We start from the raw sequence: 15,926 nt of genomic DNA on the forward strand, positions 1-15,926 counted from the left end.
ATGTATGGCACAATGGTGGATGCTGTTGCTTCTAAACTTCTGCATGCTTTCAGGGGAAGGTGAGAATATGCAAGTAAGTGATTTGCTGTGGTGGAGGCTGTTCTGTCTAGCTGCAAGGTGACTGATGTAGTCAAGTGCATCCTGACAAGTAGTTTCTGTTGATCTCCTGCTTTGAAGCGTGCTATGGTGGTTCTTCTGTAAGGTAAAGAACTGTATGTATTTGTCATCAAGCAATAGTGCTGTGTGTCACTTCCAATTTGAATCTTGCTGTTGGTAGGGCTGCTTCTAAGCTTCCTGTTGTGTTATGATTTCCCACCCCAAACTGGAATGACTGAAAAGAGTAGGGCCTTTGAAATGAGTAGAGTATGTTAACAGGCTCCTGTGGTTTTCCACTGTAAGAACAGGAATAAAGTCAGTAGAATTAAAACAAACTTTTAATGTGAAAATATGGAGGGTGACAACTTAGGCTATGCTATGTTTTCTTTAAGCAAATACCTAAGGTACAGAAACTGAAGAGGCCACTGAGAATAGCGTTAAGACGAAAAAGGTATAAAGACTCATAAACTTCCACCAGCAAAATCTTGATTTCAAAACGTTTAGAAAAAGATGTATGCTCTCCCTTGAAGCACCTTGACTTTACTCCCTATGCAAGAACATATACATATGGTTTGCATCTTGTAGTAAGTGCCAAGTAAGTGTCTGCTGCCCATTCTAGTTGATCTGAATGTGATGATACAAGCAAAGAGCACGTCTTTACAATCTCTGCTGCTTTAGTTCACATCTTGATAGCACAGCGTTTTCCTGATTGTAGCCCAAGGTGTATTGTCACCTAGCTGAGGGGATGCCTGGTTCATTGAATGACATATAAAGTAACTCTTTCCTGCTACAGCTGGTACAAAATAGATTTGTTTGGAGGGCCCAGTGGGCTATGGGGTGTCTCATGTTTGGAACAGAACTTGTATAGATGGAATTATTAATGCTACAGCAGCTTAAAACAATAGAGAATCTACATTGTAGTCCCTTGTGATGTTCATGGACACATCTGTAGCAAGGAAATGTGGGATTGCAAATATGTTAAACTTTCTGCTCCTACTTGCTGCTGTTATCCATGGGTGTGCTATTTGTCACTTGCAGTCAACCTAGAGTCAACACCTGTTTGGCAACAGCTTGAAGTGAGTGCGTAGATAGAGCCTGTGCAGGCAGCTGAATTAAGGTGGATTTTTTAGAACAGCAGCACTAGAAAAAGTGCTTTAAAAGTCTTTTACAAGTCCTACCTCTCTCAAATGGCAAGTTCCTATTAAAAGTTGAAGTACTCTTACTTAAGTAAAAGGGGCTCTTGGCCTGGCAAAAAGTACTGTCAAAGGACACTGATAGCCCAGCATTGTCTGTTGTAGCTCCAGTCCTTAACGTGCTCTAGAGAGATGCTTGAAAATGGCTTCAGGGGTCAGTGCACTGAGCAATGAGTATTAAAGCCCCCCTGCCTTGAGCTGAGTGTGGTGTTCTGGGAAATAAGATATATAAAAACCTGCCTGTTGGCAGCCCACGGCTGGGAAGGGGAGGCTTTACATAATGCTGTGGTTCGAGCACTCACCTGGCTGGGGGAAGCTTCAGTTTCAGTTCCGTGTCCAAAAGCATGGGCATGCATCTTCTTCCTTAAAGAAGGCTCCGACATAGAGCGATCTATCTCTGTTTGTAGCCTGAAAACTGCTTTCTCTGCCTCCTTTCCAACTATACTTTAACTGGAATGACTAGATAAGATCCTCAGCTTTTGTTATTAAGAGCCTGTTCCCTGATGTATGAAGAAAAGCTTGACCACACAGGCAGGGCCATGTGCTTTCCACAGCACTGAGTTGCAGTTGTGTTTACTTTTAAGACAGCTTCTGGGAGGTGTCAGAACTTGCTCTGTTCTAAAATACTTCTAGGTTTTTTTGTTACCCTGTTACGTGGATAGGTGCTGCTTCAGTCTCATAGGGCATAGGTGTGATACCAATGCAAGTATTGTGCAACAGCTAAGATCCAAATACCTCTTCCAAGTAGACTAAAAAAAAAAAATCACAAATAAGCTCATCTTCAAGCTGGATGCAGCTCTTAAAACTGTGGCACAGTGGTTTTTTAGAATAGCATTGTAAAATAACATTAAAATAAGCTACACTTTACTACAAGTGCATTAATGATGCACATTGGATTTGCATATGATGCTGGGAAAACAAACATATTAATATAAGGTTCCATAGCAGTTAATGTGTCTTGCATTGTCATAGCTGCATGCTTCCATCTGCTCTGTGATAGGGAAAGGCACAACTGCAGAAGTTACACTGTGCCTGTTTTTCAATCCAGTGGTTCTACCTTACAGTCTAGAATAACATGCTATAATAAAGGGATTTTTTTTTAAGTTCTAGCTTTCTTCACATATTACCTCATGAGTAATACTGTTTACCAATATGCACTCTGAAGAACCTTCTTGTGGGCAATGGCTGCAGCTTGCTCATCATTTATATGAGGGCAGCTTAAAAAAAACACCCTATGGAAGCCATTCAGTGTAACTGTCCCCAGGGCTTGAGGAAGATGCCAAACAACCAACCAAAAGAGGTCACACTCCTGTTTTAATTGCACAAGGGGTAGGTATTTAAGACTAGTTTATTGAAAGGGAACAGCACAGCTCAAAGCATAATCACAAGCCTGTTTTCCATGATCCTGTGTTGCAGAGCTTTCTGCTAGTGAAGGACTTGCTCTGCAGGTGGCTCTGTGTGTGTGGGAAGAGAATGGCAAGAGCCCTGTAACCTGTCAGTGCTGGGCAGTTCAGGGAACATCGGCCTGCAGAAGCCCCCACAGTGGGGGTAAGCAAAAGAACTTCATACAGTAATCTCTAATTAAGGCAGTAAACCCAATGAAGCATACAGAGGTTAATACTCTGCTGGTAAGATCCTTCCTCTAATTCTTGGCTAATGAAAGAGCGTAACTGGAGCTGAACACAATACTTTTCTATTAAGGTCTCCTAGAAGATTAGTATTTGCTGCAAATACTATCTCTGGTATATCTGAATGAAACTGCTAGCAAACTTTGTTCCAAGTGCGGATACTAAAAAAAACACAAAAAACTGCTATTGACTGTTTTCCCAGTGACAAGAGTTGTAGAAACTAGTTATTTGGAATCTGGATTGGTACTTGTTCAGCTGCTGTGAAAGGTTATGGTGTTTACTGCTGCCTAAACATGCAAACTGAAATGCAACTACTAGGCTAATACCAAATTAAGATTTAAAAAGAAAACAGATCAGAAAGAGGATGCCAGAAGATGATGCAGCTTTCTCCTTAGCTGGCTATAGCAAGAGGCTTAGAGGCTAGCATTGACGATTTCTCCCTCAGTTTACACATAGCTGAATTAACCCCCCTTCTTCACATGGGATAGCAAAGAACCTGGCCAGAGGAAGCATTAATAATATTAGAAATATTTGCAAGACTATAAATCAGTGATTCATCCTACTTTATTTTTTTTTGTGCTTCTCAGACAAGATTTTTTCCAGAAATATTTGCTACATGTTTTTTCCCCCCTATTTTTCAGGACCTTGTGAAACATGGGTAGGCTGCTGTCTGGTAAGCTAGCAGCATACTGGCCTTCCCAGGGCTTCTCTGCATGTAACCCAGACTGTATTTTAGCATTACAGAGTTTGAGCTCCAGTTCATAGCTTAACAGTAACTGCTTAAGTGATACACTTTGGTACATGTGGACTGCAGTCAAAAAAACTTCCTCTGTATAATATTTCTTTCCTCCTCCTCCTTCCCTGTTTCCATCTACTGAAAAAAACCCAACCAACAAACAACCAAAACAACAAACTCTTCATTCAGTTCTGGTACATAGAAGCAGCCGGTCCCCAAAAGCAGAGCTTGCATTTGGGAGGAGCAATACAAAACCCTTCTATTGCTACCAAGATGTTAAGTCTCCCTAACAGTAACATATATACTTGCCTAGGGGTAGCTTTCTGGTATGCTCCACACCATGCCCTTACGGTGGTAAGGTAAGGTTGCACAATTAAACCATCTAACCCCTTGCTGAGTTTTACAGGAGCTTGAATCCCTTCTTCACACTCTCTTGAAAAATCTACAGGCATACTCTCAAGCTGTCTTTGGCCCATCACACAAGCTACAGAAGGCTTTTGATTAAAATCAGCACATCAAAAGGAAGACAAGCTTCAGAGGACCAAAAAAAAAAAAAAAAAAGTCTTTTCAGCCCAGCATTGATTTAGAATTAAGGCCATTACTGGTGCCTTGGAAGCTTCACTACTCCTGGGAAGTTTATGTAGCAAGACAGAGATCACTACTGGAAACTATCCTTAGAATTAGAGAACAAAATGGAAGACAACTTTTCCCACCCCAGGAAGAAGGCTGGGACCCTAATGTATCATATTCTGCCTGCTGTGAAACCCCAGGGATGTCTCTAGGTCTGCCTGGTGAGGAAATCAGTACAGATGTGAAATCATGTACTCTGTTATGATCCTTGGGATGAGTGGCTACACATCTGACATCAAGAGCGTGCTAAATGCAAGTTTAAGCAACAATGGGCTACTGCTGTCCAAGCATGTGCCAGACTTCTTAAAGCTGCTGGCAAAAAATAAAGTGCTTGCACTAGAAAAAACAACGTAGTTTAGAAGGATCAAGTCAATGCAGAGCTCTGGTGCAAATTTATCATCTGACACAGCCAGAAAAACATTTAAGGCTATAATTAAAGGCAATAATTTTTTAAAGTTCTCTTTGGTTAAGGCAAGGGCTGGCAGCTTCCCAAGTCCTCTCAGCTCAGAAGTTTGTGTTAAAGTATCAGCTGCCACATTCAAAGCAACCTCTGCGATCAACATTAATGATCTCTGAAGATACTTACAAGCCAATCTGCAAGGTAGAGATATCAGAGAGATGGCTTGAGGTCACATAGCACACTTTCATCAATTGAATAAAATGAAATCAAATAGCCTCAGAAGAATGAAGACTTCTAAGTTCTTCCTGAACTCTCTCTTCAACAGAGGCACTGGCTCTTCTCCACACTTGGACTAGCAATCACTGGCCTGGAATCAAGATAGATGCTGTTCGGAGGGTTCTCTCCATGAAGCTGTAAGGTATTCCGGGCTATCAGCTCCTTAGCCATTAATGTGAAGACCTCTTCTATGTTTTGAGCTTCTTTTGCCGATGTCTCCAGTACAGCTAAGAGCCCATGCTTCTCTGCCAGTGTGCAGGCATCTTCAAACAGGACCTGGCGCTTATCTAGTGAATCTGATTTGTTCCCTTAAAAGAAGGCAAGTAGAAAATTAAATAATTTAGTCTCTCAAAAAAACATCTTTAAATGCAGTACATTCATTCAATTTTGTTAAATAATAGAATTATGTTAGGAATGAGAGTTACTGGAAAAACAAGATGTGAGCACATCAGTCTCACAAGCACAGGATGTGCATCAAAACTGCAGTTATCATATTAGTGATCTCAAATGAGTTAAAAAAAACCAAAACCAAACACAAAAAAGCTGTGTTCATCCAATTACTGTAGGTAGTGGTGCCAGAGGATTATTTGGAAGCAACTGTTGGTCCCTAGTGTTTTTAAACCTTAGATGGCATTTAAGTTAAATATTTTTAAAAAAGAAATCTTAGTGATCTTGGAGCTATAGTGACTGCACACAGGAAACCGAAGAAAAGTTGCAGAAAGGTGTATTCCACCTTCAGTGGACACCGTGTGTGTTATGCTATTGTCAAGCAACTTTGACACATCTCAAAGTGAGTGCTCAGCTCTGAAGGTCTGGGATGTTGTTAGTCTAAAGCAGATCTCCTCCAAAAAAAACCAAACCACACCACACCAAAACACAGGAAGAACCTGCTCAACTGTTAATCAGATTTTAACATGACCCATTTGTACAAGTCATTCATTTTAAGATGATGTCAAAAGAGACAATTCACACCAGCTACCTTAATGCTTAAAATGTATACTTAAGAAGTTTCTGCACATATAAACTTCTACTTGAAGCAGTTTAGTCAAAGTCTGTCAAAGTCATGAAACACCTCAGATAAATACACAAAGGCTTTTTAAGTAGTTGCAACACGTGTGGAATTATTATCAGTTCTGGTACATGCAGTACTTGGCTAAAGTCTACATTCATAGCTTCAAGACAACCTTTCATCAAATTCATATCTTGAATTTGAAGCAGCTCCCCTCCCATTAAGTCCTTTCCAGTTTTTCTAAAAGGAAAAAAATACAAAACACCAAAACCCTCAAAAGAAAACCACAAACACACCCCCCCCCCAAACCACCTTGCTTGGGGGTTATTTGCTTTCTTAAAGGGTCCCCCTCTCTTTCCTCCTTCAGATCCAGACAGGAAAGTTAGACTTCTTAACTTCACACTAGAAACAGGTATAACATGACTACATGCAATTAAATGTGCAAAGACTTCCTGACAAAGTAAGCAAAGCAAACAGCACCAGCTTTGGAAGAAAGCACCAAGCTTGCATCCTTGACAAGAGCTTTATGTTTAAAAATTGCAGAACTTCTCTTAAAAAATTAAAAAAAAAAAAAAGAGCCTCCACCAGACACACAAAGGTCTTGCTCTTTAGATTCAAGAGAAAAGTTAGAGAAATCCCTACCAAAGTTCCACAGTTTTTTCCCCGCTCCTTACTAATTCCAAGCACTGCAGTTACACGCAGGTCAGAATTTGTTTGTTTCTTCAGATGAAGAACAGGAAGAACCACCACGGCAGAGGTAAGTAATTTGCTATGAGCACAAGCAGAAGCGTAGGTCCTACACCTGCTGCGCTGTGGGGCTCAGCGCTGCATATCCTCAAGAGCCAGATTGGGCTGATGCGGCTGCGTGTGTTGCTCTGGGCACAGTGCCACAATGGGACAGGCAGAAGCAGTGGAATGTAAATAAAAAGCTCTCATTTGACTACCTCAGTTCTCTCATTTGCAGTTTCTTCCTTGGGGGATGGAAGAGCAATAATAACAACCTGAAACACACAGGGAAAGAACCACACGGCTTCCTACCAGCTGCATTCTCGGGAATTTCTACCCATTCCTTTTCTCAAGGGGCAAAGTTTCCTGAACACTAGTGGAATAAACGAGGAGAAGGAGGAGAAATGCAAGCAGACTACTTTGTGCTCTGTAAAAGCCATGTCCCTATCTACTGTCTTACCTGATCGGAGTCCCATTACAGAGCAATGCGTATGCATATCAAAAGAACAGAGAGGAAAGATGAGAGCAAGGAGTTCTGTTGCTCTGCGCATTCCCCTTCGTCTTGAATTATTGAGCCGCTAAATTCCTGCACACCAGGAGTACAGAGTCAGACTGACTACAGTTCTAACCTCCATGAGGTTTTCCCTGCTTGCTAGACTAGCAGCAAGTTTGTTGGATTATTATAGCAAGAAAGGAACAAGTTGCACTGTCTGCAGTGGGCTTCGTCCTGTCAGGACCAGGCTGTGACCTTCCTAATTTTTTAAGCTTAGGTCAAATTGATACTATTTCTGACCTTTTAAATTATAACTGCATTCTTCTTTAATGCATAGTTTATGGATGCTTTAAGTAGTGGGGGGAACTTGAGGGGCTTTTATACATGTATTAAAAAAAAGCTATACAACAATTTAAAATTAGATTCCTACCAATTAACATCATGACCAAGTTTGCAGCACCATACTTTTCAATTTCGTGAATCCAGTGAGGAATGGATTCAAACGTGGACCTCCTAGTAAGGTCATAGGCAAGGATGGCCCCATGGGCACTCCTGTAATAAGACTGGGTTATTGTCCGGAAGCGTTCTTGACCAGCTGTGTCCCACACTTGGATCTGTAAGAGAAAGGATAGAAGTTGTAAAGATGGGCAAATGACACTTCCTAGGTGTTTGCCATCAGCATCTATGCTTTTGAAACCCTTTGAAACCCCCTAGAAGGCAGATAGACCTGTCCCAGCTCACTCCACTACACCCACAGTGTGGCTTTGGCCTCTCGAGATCTGAAGAGGCATTTACATGCCTGTAAAGACAATCCACACAGACCAAAGAGAAAACCAGGGAAAACCCAGCTTTGCAAAGAGACCGAGAAACCCAGTTTCAACAACTGTACTAAAAGATATAGAGCATTACAGCCTTTTAATAGGAAAGGAAGAAGAGCCAAGAAGCCCCGAAGCAGGGCTGGGCAAAGCAAAGCTATACAAAGGGCGGGCATCTGAACTTTCATCTGTGCATGCAGGTAAGTTCTAACGATCTATTTCTTCTTAGTGTTCATCTTGTAAGTCTTCATCTTCCCTCAGATCAAGCATGCATCAGAGTGCAGCCTTTGCAAACCAGAGAGGGTTTTCCCTCCTCGGCGTCCCAGCTCAAACCCCCCCCATCTCTGAAGGGGGGAAGAGACTTCCCCCTCCGAACCAGAGCCACTGGCCAAAGAACCCCCTGCAGCCAAAGCATGAGCCCTCTCCTCGGGAAGATCCAGAGAAGCCCCAAGGGCAGGCATGTACACAGATCAGGGTGACCGTGTCCCTCAGGGGACACTCCTGAGGGGAAAGCTCTCCTCGGCAGCACCCCTAGTCAGGGAGGGCCGAGCAGGAGACGCCGTGCACCCTGCCACCCCCCCGGGAATAACGACACGGCGATGGCGGGGGAAGGGGGGAGAGAAGTCGGGCGCTGCCGGCCCGAGCAGCCTGGGCTCGCTCCGGCCACCGACCTTCACTTTCTTGCCGTCGATGTCCATGGAGCGCACGGTGAAGTCGACGCCGATGGTGTTCTGCTGCTTCTCGTTGTACTGCCCCGTCTTGAAGCGGTGCACCACGCACGTCTTCCCCACGTTGGAGTCCCCGATCAGGATGATCTTGAAGAGGTAGTCGAAGGCATCGTCCGCGCCGGAGCTAGAGAAAGGCATCGCGGACTCCCGCGAAGGGGGACGGACCTGCGGCGGGGGAGCGGGGCGGTGAAGGTAGTGGTGGGGGGGAGCCGCCGCCCTGGCCCAGCTCACGGCAGCCCGTGGGGGCCTGGAGAAGGAGCCGCCGTCCCGCCCGACAGCTCACCTGCTAGCACTCACCTGCCGGGACAGGCGGGGCCCGCTTTGTACCCGCCCCGGCCCTCCCGGGGCCGGCGGGAAATGTAGTCCCCCTCCTCTTCCTCTTCTTCCTCCTCCTCTGGCTGAGCTAGGGGAACGCTGCCGGTGCCGCTCGCTCCCCGCCCCCTGTGAGGGGGCCCGGGGGCAGAGCCTTAGGGCCCTCCCCGGTGGCGAGGGGCGGACTACAGCTCCCGCCGTGCCCGCCGGCCCCTCCCGCCGGAAGAGCCGCCTTCCGCGGACTTCCTGAGGGCCGTGCTGGCCGCTGGGACCGGTACGCGGGGGTGGCTGGTTTCTTTCGGGGCGGGGGGATAATGGTTTAACGGCCGTGGGTGGGCTAACGGGTGCGGTGGGGCTGGTGCGTGGTCTGCTGCTGGGCTCGGCTCGGCTCGGCTCGGCTCGGCTCCCCACCTCACCTCACCTCACCCCCCCCGCGCTGAGGACGTGGCCGCTGGGCCACCTGTGCCGCGCCGCGGGCGGGGGTTCGCTGAGGGGAAAGAGCCGCCGCCTCCTGGCGCGACAGCCAGCCCCGCAGGTGAGGGGGGCCGAGAGGGCGGCCTGTGCGCCGGGCCGGGCCGGGTCTCCTCCGCTGGAGATGGGTTAACAGGGCGGGGTGTGAGGGCCTTTCAGCCTGGCCCTTCCGCAGCCATGGTGGGATCGAGCCGGGATGGACTCAGGAGTCCCTTCTCCTCCCTCCACGGCGTCCCGCCGCGGGGCGGGGGTGACAGGCCTGCGGTGGGCGACAGCTGCCGAGGGCCTGCGTGGGTTTGGGGTTGTGCTATTTTTCTTCTGTCTGTTCGGAAAGATAGTATAAAAAAAGTTAAGTTGTTTTTTTGTTTTTTTTTTTTTTTTTAAAGAATATCTTTTGTTTGCTTTGCGCTTTTGGAATTCCCAGGAATGTTAATTCTGGTCTTTCCTGACGGCTTTGGAGGATGACAGGGTGGTATTAAGGAAGTTTATTTTGAACTTACGGTGTCTTATTTTGACCTTAAGTGAAGGGACAAGGGAGAATGCTGGAAGCTTAACAAAAGCTTATTCAAAATATCGGTTAGCTGAAGGTAAATAGTGTTAAACAAGCAGACAAAGCACCCTAGAAGTTATCATCTTGCTTTCTTAAAGGCTTGCGCTTCACTTCCTTGAGTTCTCTGGTTTATCCTGCCTCCTAATTTTTGCTCCCCCTCCACTACAAATTTAATGCAGTATTCTCAGAGTAATCAGAAGACTAATTTGTGAGGATAAACTCTTTATTTGAATCAAACTTTATTTGAATATAAAAAGGGCAGGCTGAAGAAAGGAAAAAAAAAAAGAGAAACAAAATCTTTCATAGTCATCTCTATGCTGTAAATAAGTGAAAAGTGTTGTCCGGTGCCAGAAGGTCGTCTTCTAGAAAGCTAGCTGAGATTGAAAAGCTCTGAGGAACAGATAATTTCAGTAGTAAATGCTATAAAAAAGGGGGGGGGATGATGACTTTAAGGTCAAAACCAGGTCTTAGCTTTAAAAAGACTTGGTATCTTGGACAAATAAGATCTAATATTTGCATGTGTTGACATGAGGCAAGTAGTAAATCTCGTGCTTGGGGCTGTGAACTGATTACCCAAGGAAGGAACTTTTCCCGCAGTGTTACACAACTGGCGGTGTTTTGCTTTCCTCAGGAGAACTCTGTTATCTGCTGCTGCCCAATGGGAGGGGAAGAAGAGGCAGTGATGGAGAACGAGCTCTTGTGTTGGACCGACAGACTGCATTGGTTCACAGACCTATAAGGACCATGGTGCTCTGAAATTGGAGTCCCTTGGGTTCCTTTCTCTTCTTCATGCAGCTTGTGGGGGGGATAGCCCTGAGCAGTTTTACTGGGAGTAGCACTGTGTGATACTTTTGTGGGTGCTGAGTTTTCATTCACTGATGTTGCGACACGTTCAGGGACCTTAGGTGGACGTAGTTTCACGACCACTTGCGAAGATGCTTCTTGCAGGCTTAGCCTTGCCTTCCAGCAGCCTCCTGCCGAAGGTGATTTTTTCTCTCTGCATGAACCCAAGCAGCCTAGAAGCATGTCCCTGCGAGAAGGTGCTGCCAGAGCTGGGCGGTCTGTCCTAGCTGGAGGAATGGGAGTGTGGCTCAGCTGCACCTGGGTTGCGTAGATGCAGTCAGTCTCAGATCTTGTATAGACTTGCTGCATTTGTCCTGGATGAGAATGGAGGCGTTCAAGTGTGGTGTAAGGTAAACATGACTCCAGTGCCTCAAAGGTGTAATAGCTGGGTCACTATTACTCAGAGGATCTCCATGCCATACTCTGTTTTGAAGGTCAGATGTGGCCTCAGTTTCTGTGATGGTTAGTGTATCCGGTAGTAGCTGGCATCTCTTTGTCAGTCAGGCACGCATCATCATTGAGAGAACAGGAAAGGAAGAATTCTTACAGTGAAAGCTGTCTTGATGAAACCTTTAAAAGTTATTAGAAGGAAGAGCAGAAATGTCTGTGAAATAGAGGCTTTTCAGCAGCAGAAATCTGGATAAGAGAGAGTCTGGGCAATGACTTCTAATTTCTCCAAGTGAGGGTATGAAGCTGAACTTGAAAAATTTTCTGTCATATTTACAAATCATTGTGAAAAGCACTTGTGGATACGAAAGAACACACAGGCGCTATGTTCTGTCTTATTTTAGCTCTGATTCTTTGGGGGGCAGGGGTGGTGGGTTATTCTACCTTTCCTTAGCATTCAGAATGTGTATGGTTGAATGTCTTCTGAAAATGCAGTTCCCACCAACTGATTTGTCTAGCTGTCGTAAGCCAGCTAGCGTGAATAGAATCAAGTTCTGCCTTGAGAATATACAGCGTATCTCTGTCTGCACTGCGCTCTCTGTTGCACGGATGTAAATGTTTGTGTAGCTGCTTTGTGAGCTGTGGCAGGGAAATCTGGCTAAAAATATCTCCGCCAAGAAAACAGAAGGGAGGTGTGGAGAGAGGTTCACCACCTCGTTACCCCAGTTGGGTCGTTTCCCAACTGGGTTTGCAGAAACAGCCCCTCAGCCACATCAACGCAGCTGAGGGAGTGGAGTAGTGTGGCATGAGCCAGCACTAAGAAACTGTGTCTGTCATAGCCTTTCCTCAGTACTGGTAATATCTGGTATCTAGAAGTTTAGGCAGATGTCACCCATGCCCTACAGGCAGGGACACGAAAGTATGACTTGCCACATGCTGTACTAATGAGTTAGTGACAGATGGAGCTATAACGTAGGGCTTGAGAATGAACAGGGAGGGAGTCTAGCTGTTGGATTTCAGCACTGTCTTCAAAGTTACTTCCCTTTTTCCAGCTTTGCAGGTTCACTCTTGGGTATGTTCTTTCAACAACATCTTAAAGAGGCAGTGAGATCCAAAACCATTTCCCACCAGTGGCCAAATGCTGCTTTCTTGACTTAATCACCAGTCTATGGCCAGCCACATAGCAGTGAAAAGTTAGCTTATTTATGATCACTCTGTAGTGCACTGTGTATGTAAAAGGTGCATAATGGTCTTTGACGTGGGAATGCTGGAAGTTGGTAGATCCTGGGCAAACTGCTTTGGTGATGGGCACCAAACAGGCATCTGCTTGGAGGGGAACAAAAAAGAAGTGAGTTGGGGGATAACCACAAGGGTACTGGGAGAATGAGAGTAAAAAGACGTTTCTGGGCATAGAAGGTGTCAAGTAATGTACGGGCGATGAGGTGGGTAGCAATGTGAAACAAATTGGAAAGGAATGGCATAGAGTTGTTTCTGCTGAATTCCAGCTGTTTGAGGAACACAGCTGTATTTTATACAAGTATTTTAATTCAAATATGTTTTGTTTTCTCCTCCCTTCCCACCTTCTTCTGTTTAAGTGAGAAGAAAAATGACCTAAGCAGCATCCAGCCTTTGAGGCCAAGGGCAGGAGCAGGGGTGGGGCTGCCAGGAGGATGGCTTTGCCTGGAAGCTTACGGAGGCAGCCTGCAAACAGAGGCCTTGTGTCCCATTGCACCCACCATCATATTGTTGTGTTCCTGCTGACCTTCTTCAGGTAGGTTGAGTGTGTCTCTGCACAGAGAGGGGTTAATCTTGCTGAATCTGGGAAGGTGAGGGCATGTCCAAAGAAGGAGGATGAAGGTAGGGAAATAGTCTTAAACTTTGGCTGTAAGCCTTGAAAACAAAAGCTAGTCGTACCAAGCGGTCTGGGAGTCAGGCAGCGGTGAAGCTAAGTGTGCTGTTCTCCTGAACTTAGCTTCCCCTTAGCTGAAGCTAAGTGTGCTGTGGGGAATCCAACCACAAACAGGGCTTGCACCAAAGATGAGCCTGACTGTGCCAAGCCAGCAACATCCTGTTGCAGAAGGGTGAATGCGTGTGGGTGTGAGGAGGAACTAGCTGAAATGAGGAAGGAAGCAAACCCTAATGCTCAGAACTTGTTTAATACCCGTTCTGACTGATGGAACATGCTGTCATTGCTTCTGGGGTCCTCTTCTCTTCTGAAAGTGCTGTTTGCAGAGGGTGGATAGCCTCTAGAACAGAGAGGCTGAACCGCTTCAGGTCTGAAGGTCTACTAGATTTGTTTGTTGAAAGTTTGTCTGTTACACCAGCTGACAACAGCTGGAATACCATCCTGCCTCTACTTACACGTGTTGCCTTGCTGATATCCTTTGGTCTTCACAGCAATGCTGCCACTGATACCTAATCTGTCTCTGGAAAGAGTACTTGTGATGGTGGTTAGCCAGATGAGTGCGTCTTCTGTTTTCTCTTTATTGGTACCTCATTGTTGTTGCACAGTCACCTCCTCTTTTGAAAATGAAAGAGGAGGTCCTTTCCAGTCAAGACCTTATTTCACACCTCCCCACTAAAATCAGTGTGTCTACCCATAATTTGAGGGTTCCCACTGCAGACTACTGTCTCCAAAACTCAGTCCTCTGCTATGCTGCCTGCTTAGACAGCATGTATCTATTTTGAGTCCCACCCTTTCCCACTTGACCTCCAGAGAAGATTTGTCCAACCTGTGCTTGTGTGTTTTCTGGCAGTTACTCCTTGCTCCATGCTTCCAGAAAGACATTCAGTAATGTCAAAGTCAGCATTTCGAGCCAATGGACTCCCTCCTGCCTAAACAGCACGGCCCCTGAGCTCCGGCCATATGAGGTAAGGACCTGAGGGACAGGCAAGCGCAGAAAAAAATGGGTAACTTGCAGTATGCTGAGCTTGTGGTGCTGAGGAGGTCACTTTAAGTGTCTGTTAGGGATACTTCTCAGAATGTGAGCGGGAACTTCGGGTGTCTGAATTGTAGTTTTCTGGATCATCAGGTGATGGTGAAATCTTTCGTAGTGGTCCCCAGAGAGAAACTTCTGAAGATACAGTATTCCAATAGAAATGGGGATCCCAGGAGAGTCTCTGTAGCAGCCAGTAGCATGGAGGTGGGAGAGGAGAGGGAAAGAGGGATCTTACCTCTGAAGTGTCAGTGGCAATAAATGAGAGCAGTTAATGGGGTTGCAGAGATCTCTGTAAAATTCTGGCTGCGTCTTTCTTTGTGGTAGTCCTTTTGCTGCTACCCTGTTAAAAGGATAGACGAAGCAGGAGAGAGAAAAGCTATCTGAAAGTGTTAGCTGCTTACACTAGATGGATACTGAAGAATGACGTTTTTATCTTGCATCTAAACAGCCTGATTTCCAAAAGTTCTGAAGATCCAGTCCCTCTTGTCTGTAAAATCCTAGCTTCAGTGAAAATGGTGGGAGCTTTGTCAGTGTTTGCTTGCAGAAAAGGAAGTTGTATACTGCTTGCACCTCACAAATGGGTATGCAAGAACTACCTGCTGGCTCCTACCCATCGTCTTTTTAAGGGGCATCCTTGTTTTTAGCAGTGGCTTGTCACGATGCTTTTGAGAAGTGGAAGAAATCTTACATTAACAGCTTGGTTGCAGGCCATGACATCTATTAGAGGAGGGAGTTCCAAGTCAGTTGCTTGGGTGTTGTCTGCATTAGAAATCATCGGTTATGTGAACATTTGACTGAGGGATGATAAATGCTGACTTTTTGTGATAAGTCAAAACGGTAAATTGGGCCTGTAACGTGTTAAGGATTTTATAGTATGACAAAAAAGAGGGAGCATCTCAGGGATGCTAAAATGAAACACACTGTGTTTATATTTAGTTCCTTAACTGACATTCGAACAACTAATATATTTTGGACGCTGTTTTGATTTTTTTTTTATAGATGATTTAGTGTATGCTGGATGTTGAGGTGTGTAGGTCTGATCAAGAAAAATGGTCAAAATGGTCCTTTTGGTATCAATTTAGGTTATGCCAGTTAACAGTAAAGTGCCTTTTGGGAAATCGATAGGACAGATTAAGAATATGAATAGATAAGTCACATGCTGTCAGTTTTGAACTTTGGTATATCTTTTTAACTACAGTTTTACACCTTAAAATATTTTTTTAAAGTATAACAAAGTATTTTGTGATTGTTTTGTGAGTAGGCAATAGTATGATTTAATTAGAAGGACAACTTAGATCTATACTTCTCAGCCTTTAAAGATTTGTGAGTCCCGTAGAGGTTGTTCAATGAATTTGAGCCTAATGACAAAAGATTTGATTCTTTTCACTTTCTAAGACTCTTAATAGCTAGTGGACCTCCAGGGATCTCTGGTTAAAAGTTGAAAGCTACTGGTGTAAGTAGTTGTTGGTGGCCTCAAGTGGCAAAAAGTATTTTTCAAGGGATTTATTAGTTTTCTTGGACACAGGAGACTTAAGCAGAAACTGTGTCAATAGGCCTTACCAATGTTATATCTCTTAAACTAAGTGATGTGTAATTAGTGTTGTCTGTACAAGATGTTCTCCTGGAGAGGCAGAATCAAACTAAAACTACTGCTGTTTGAATTAGACACATCCATACATCAGGTTTGGATTGGG

At 44.9% G+C, this 15,926-nt stretch overlaps 2 protein-coding genes across 5 annotated transcripts in view; one reads left to right on the forward strand and one right to left on the reverse strand.

The window, feature by feature from the left end:
* Positions 1-9,208, reverse strand: RAB19 (RAB19, member RAS oncogene family). Of its 2 annotated transcripts, none has more exons than XM_054189246.1 (4): positions 9,014-9,208; positions 8,674-8,895; positions 7,618-7,801; positions 1-5,267 (listed from the first exon to the last, which is right to left on the reverse strand). In XM_054189246.1, exons 2-4 carry the CDS (start codon positions 8,866-8,868, stop codon positions 5,002-5,004), a joined length of 645 nt encoding a protein of 214 aa, XP_054045221.1. In that variant the 5' UTR covers positions 8,869-8,895; positions 9,014-9,208; the 3' UTR covers positions 1-5,001. The 2 variants fall into 2 exon arrangements, with proteins under 2 accessions (XP_054045221.1, XP_054045220.1); XM_054189245.1 differs by having other exon boundaries at positions 2-5,267; positions 9,028-9,195.
* Positions 9,183-15,926, forward strand: part of SLC37A3 (solute carrier family 37 member 3) — a 25,185-nt gene continuing 18,441 nt past the window's right edge. The window contains exons 1-3 of one of the 3 annotated variants that reach the window (XM_054189240.1): positions 9,183-9,316; positions 12,889-13,064; positions 14,050-14,164. In XM_054189240.1, the coding sequence (XP_054045215.1) occupies positions 12,964-13,064; positions 14,050-14,164 (216 nt within the window). In that variant the 5' untranslated portion in view covers positions 9,183-9,316; positions 12,889-12,963. Of the gene's footprint in view, positions 9,317-9,387; positions 9,578-10,523; positions 10,811-12,888; positions 13,065-14,049; positions 14,165-15,926 lie in introns of those variants that run through there. The other 2 variants (XM_054189239.1, XM_054189241.1) reach the window with 2 other exon arrangements.

The sequence above is a fragment of the Rissa tridactyla genome, chromosome 1, assembly GCF_028500815.1.
Source record: "Rissa tridactyla isolate bRisTri1 chromosome 1, bRisTri1.patW.cur.20221130, whole genome shotgun sequence".
NCBI classification, from domain to species: Eukaryota; Metazoa; Chordata; class Aves; order Charadriiformes; family Laridae; genus Rissa; species Rissa tridactyla.

What these genes read in the sequence shown, in the direction of transcription:
- RAB19 (XM_054189246.1), bottom strand. Translation starts at nt 8,868, where the DNA reads ATGCCTTTCTCTAGCTCCGGCGCGGACGATGCCTTCGACTACCTCTTC. An exon ending in TCGACGGCAAGAAAGTGAAG is followed by an intron (nt 7,802 to 8,673) that starts GTCGGTGGCCGG and finishes TTTCTCTTACAG; the next exon opens with ATCCAAGTGTGGGACACAGC. An exon ending in CTTGGTCATGATGTTAATTG is followed by an intron (nt 5,268 to 7,617) that starts GTAGGAATCTAA and finishes CCTTCTTTTAAG; the next exon opens with GGAACAAATCAGATTCACTA.